This window comes from Myotis davidii, unplaced genomic scaffold, assembly GCF_000327345.1.
Source record: "Myotis davidii unplaced genomic scaffold, ASM32734v1 scaffold1622, whole genome shotgun sequence".
Lineage (NCBI taxonomy): Eukaryota > Metazoa > Chordata > Mammalia > Chiroptera > Vespertilionidae > Myotis > Myotis davidii.
The window spans coordinates 494,667-499,472 of record NW_006293535.1 but is presented as its reverse complement, the minus strand read 5'-3'; the positions used below and the strand labels follow the sequence as shown (position 1 = coordinate 499,472).

General features: G+C 50.6%; 1 protein-coding gene across 1 annotated transcript in view; it reads left to right on the top strand.

Annotated features, from left to right (window-relative positions):
- UBE2Q2 (ubiquitin conjugating enzyme E2Q family member 2) overlaps positions 1–4,806 on the top strand; it is a 37,739-nt gene that overhangs the window by 3,236 nt on the left and 29,697 nt on the right. The window contains exons 3-4 of the mRNA XM_015566179.1: positions 1,228–1,284; positions 3,293–3,433. Coding sequence (XP_015421665.1) covers positions 1,228–1,284; positions 3,293–3,433 — 198 coding nt within the window. The remainder of the gene's footprint in view (positions 1–1,227; positions 1,285–3,292; positions 3,434–4,806) is intronic.

The following is a 4,806-nucleotide window of genomic DNA, read 5'->3' as shown; positions in this document are numbered from 1 at the left end:
GCTCTCCACGGGCCCCGCTCTCCACGGGCCCCGCTCTCCACGGGCCCCGCTCTCCACGGGCCCCGCTCTCCACGGGCCCCGCTCTCCACGGGCCCCGCTCTCCACGGCCCTGCTCTCCACAGGCTCCTCTTCAGGAAGGTCATAGAATCCTTAGTGTTGTCTTCCAAGAGCACACAAGTGGGAGCTGCCAGGCCCCTTAGAGGATTACCTTGGGAACTGGCCCCGCGTCCTGTCCACCACGTTAGTGGTTCAAGTCAGAGCCCAGTGGATTGTGGGAGGGGGACGGAGGGTGAGTGCTGGGACCGGGGCTCACGGGGTCCTCTCCACAGGGGGCCCGTGCATCTAAGATGATGGTTCCCACTCACGGCGTTCGTTCTGTTTTTGGGTTTTGCCTGTAGTTTCTGTGCAGGCGTCTCTGACACTCTAGTCCTCGGCTCTCTAGCACCTCAGTTGTCTCTTTAAATTTATGGTTGAAAATAGTTTATTTCGGTCTTGTTCTTTTTGAAGACTTTTCTCAAGTATCCATGTAGTCTGTGCTGCTCATTCATGTATAGTTTGTCCTTCCTCTTTCCTCATTCATGTTTTAGAGGGATACGGAGGGTCGAGGGGAGTGCTTGCTGCTGACAGCTTGTAGGAGGAATTTAAGCTAATTCGTGGTTTAGGATAATTATTTAAATGAAGGAAGCCATTTATTTAAGTGTAAAATGTTTTTTAATTTTAAGTTAGAATGTCTTTAACTTCTTTAGAGCTGCTTTATATTTGATTAATTGCCTGTGTTATTCCTAATGCACCTGTTAACCTTGAATTGTTCAAAAATGTTTCTTTTATTTTTTTTTAAATATGTTTTATTGAATTTTCCACAGAGAGGAAGGGAGAGGGATAGAGAGTTAGAAACATCGATGAGAGAGAAACACCGATCAGCCGCCTCCCGCACGCCCCCTACTGGGGATGTGCCCGCAACCAAGGTACATGCCCTTGACCGGAATTGAACCCGGGACCCTTCAGTCCGCAGGCTGGCGCTCTATCCACTGAGCCAAACCGGTTCTGGCCAAAAATGTTTCTTTTAAAAAGCTGATAAGTGTTTGTCATTAGAGCTGGATTTAGTAGATGCTTCACTGTAATGAGTTCCCTGTGGGGTCCGTGCAGGGGAGTGGCCGCCGGGCCCGCCGCCTCCCGGAGGCCCAGTGTGCGTGGCCGCGGGGCCTGCATGTTCTTCTTTCCTTGCAGAATGGGACCACGGAGGAAGTGACGTCAGAAGAGGAGGACGAGGAGGAGATGGCGGAGGTGGGTATCTCCATTAGGGGACGTTTCAGCAATTTCTCTAGTCTCTTTATGGACCAGTCTTAGTGTGCAATAATGAAAAGCACGCTGTTCTTGGAATTGAATGTAATTGATGGCTTTAGTTGAATATTAAATCTGGCTTTACCTCTAATGTTTGCTTTTGAATAAGTTGCTCCTCTTATGTCTCAGATCTGATTTTTTGGAAAATAAGGACTCTTAACATTTAGCACTAAAATTATGTTTACATTGAATAGTAATCACTACCTGACCTGTAGTTGTTTTAAATGTTTTTATTGATTTTTAGAGAGAGAGGAAGGGAGAGGAATAGAGAGATAGAAACATAGATGAGAGAGAGACATTGATCAACTGCCTCCTGCACGGAGATCGAGCCCACAACCCGGGCAAGTGCCCTGGCTGGTAATTGAACCCTGACCTCCTGGTTCATAGGTTGAAGCTCACCTGCTGAGCCGCACTGGCGAGGCTGTAATTAGTTATTTTTGAGAACTGCTAAGTTTCAGAAGCTCTGTGTTTGAATAAAGAATTAGAGAGCATTTCAGGGACTACTCATTAGAGATAATAAAACTACCTCATGTTGAAAAATCATCTGGGAATTTTGTAGAGCAGATTCCCGGCATTGAGTGGAGGCTGGTGTGGTTGCCCGTCTTCGATGCGATGTCAGGCGTGTCCAGGCTCTGAAGCTTTGGGTTCAAAGTCAAACTCCAGAGTGAAGCTCTGGTGTCTGCACTGATCGGATAAGAAGGTGTTTGGTTTCGTGGTCTTGGTTTTAAAACCTGCTCTGGTGTTGCATCTTAGAAGTAATTGAGTTATTACCTTATATTCTTGATTTGGAAAACTTTAAATCTAAAATAGACTGCTTAGAGTGCCTGAGACTAAAGACCTAGTAGTGGGTTTGTTTTGTTTTGTGAATCTGAGAGAAGATCTTTCTTAACCTTGTCTAATTAGAATGAGACTTTTTTGATAGTTTGTCCTTAGTGTTTCGTGCAGGTTAACTTGGGTGGAACAGTAACCCCCTGGGTCCTGTGCGGTGAGGCAGACATTGTCCTCAAAGAGCTTGTGTGCCTTCCTCTTCCCTCACAAGGCGACGTCAAGAAGGGACAGCACATCTAGGGAACCTGGAAAGGGGGGAACCGGCCATGGAGGGTCAGGTTAGGGAGGAGGAGAAGGGATCCAGGCGATTGAGGTGTTTAAAGGCCCCAGCTGCCCTGGGCCTGGGCGTGTGTGGGGGCGCTGGGTGCTGTCCTTTGGGGAGAAAGACGGACTGATGCATGGAGTCAGGAAAAAGCCAGGGGATTGGCTAGAAAGGGCAGGTGGCCAAGAGCCTTGACTGAGTCAAGCTGTTTCCTTTGGAGAGATTGTTGATAGGAAGGCTTCAGTGGAGGGCAGTGGGCTGGGATGTTGCTTAACGAGGTGCTGATGGTGAGTTTGTTCTGTGCTGTTAGCACTCAAGTGGAGAAGAGTGCGGATGGGACTGTGGCCGAGGCTGAAGGTGGAGGAGACTCAGCTCAGGGCACTTGTGGGAGCTCTGACGACCGGTGTTCGGAGGAGCTCAGGGAAGGGCCAGCCCAGGAGGGGCTCCGTGAGGCCTGCGCACGGACAGGGCTGCAGGAGAAGGGACTCGGTCGGGCGAGGATGGGCGTGGTCACTCACCCGGTGTAGGTCACAGTGCACGAGTCTGTTGGAGAATGGAGATAGCGGAGCTACCAGAACAAAGTACGAACACAGGATTCTTGAGGCCTGGATGCTAAGCTATTCATATCTCTCCCTTCATAGGAGGTTGAAAAGATGGCTTATTTGATAATAGCTATTAAATGTGCTTACTCAGATTCTAGTTTTATAACAAAATACAAGCTATGGACAGGGAACCTTTTAATGGAATGTGAAGGCTTGTATGCCCCTTCCCGTAGAATACATGGATTCTCTCTCTTCTGCTCCCTCTCGAGTCAGGAATAGTGAGACCTTGAACACACTCATACGTCTCTAACGTCTGCAGGACATAGAAGACCTGGACCACTACGAGATGAAGGAAGAGGAGCCTGTCAGCGGGAAGAAGTCGGAAGATGAAGGAATCGAAAAGGAAAACCTGGCGATTTTAGAGAAAATCAGGAAGACTCAAAGGCAAGACCATCTAAATGTATGTGTAAACCCTAGAACCTGGGCTTACGCGGCTAAGTAACGTCGTTGTCGATGATAGCGTTCATCCAGGCGCCGCCCCAGCTGCCTCTCCAGCCGCCTTGTGGCTCAGGCACGGTTTTGTTGCTGTCGTGTTGTCGTTGGTTGATTGACGTTTCTCAGCTGTTCATAGCCACTCTCACCCTGTCATCTGCCTTCCCCTCTGCCCTCTTCTACGGGCTCTGTGTTTTAATCCCGTCTCCTAACGGAGCAGCTCAGTCCTCCAGGAAGCGCTGCCCTGGCTGGACCAAACATAACGTTCTCTTTGCTGTCACGTCTCTGATGGTGTGACGTGAACACTCTGGTGGCAGGCACACCTCATGGCTTCCGTTTCCTCGACTACAATCCATGTGGGCGCCGTGGACCTTCTGGGTGATTGTCTGAGGAAGAAATGGGAGTCCTGTCCATAAAAGGCCCAGGGAGAGCAGGAAAACATCAAGTGAGAGTCCGGTTTCTGTTTGAACGCCTCCTCCCCACTGCCTTGAATTCGAGCTACTTCTGAGCCCCATGAACCCGAGGGCCCCTGTGCTGTCTGGGGCAGTGTCTCGGACATGATGCGGTGGAATAACATGCCAGGAGATGCCAGCTGGTGTGAACGGGTGGATCGCTCGCCCTCCTTCAGCCTTACCTGCGATGTCAGTTCAATCGGCAAATCTTTTTTAGAGCAGTGAGATGTAGCCATGCTATGCCCTAACGAGGGATGCGTGTCATCATACATGTGTTTAAGGCACAGAGCGTGCCACACCGATGGCCTGGAGGTCGCGTGGGCGGTGGGAGGTCATGTGGGCGGTGGGAGGTCGCGTGGGCGGTGGGAGGTCGCGTGGGCTGTGGGAGGTCACGTGGACGGTGGGAGGTCGCGTGGGCTGGGAGGTCACGTGGGTGGTGGGAGGTCACGTGGACGGTGGGAGGTCGCGTGGGCGGTGGGAGGTCGCGTGGGCTGTGGGAGGTCACGTGGGCTGTGGGAGGTCGTGTGGGTGGTGGGAGGTCACGTGGACGGTGGGAGGTCGCATGGGCGGTGGGAGGTCACGTGGGTTGTGGGTAATCCCTTACTGTAGGCTCATCAGTCACAGGACATGTACCCTCGGGTGAGGGCAGCTGGTGATGAGGGAGACTGTGCTTGTGTGAAATCTGTGACTCCCTTTTAATTTTTCTGTGAATAAAAACTACTTTACAAAATAAACTCTTAAAAGACATGAAACGGGAAATGGGTGGGATTTGGAATGGACAGATGCAGGGGGACTTCCTTGCAGATGAGGAGGAACAGTGAGTGAGCCAGGCTTGTCCCCAGGTTTACGTCCTGTTGAAGCTTCGTGATCTTTGATTTAATTTAATTAA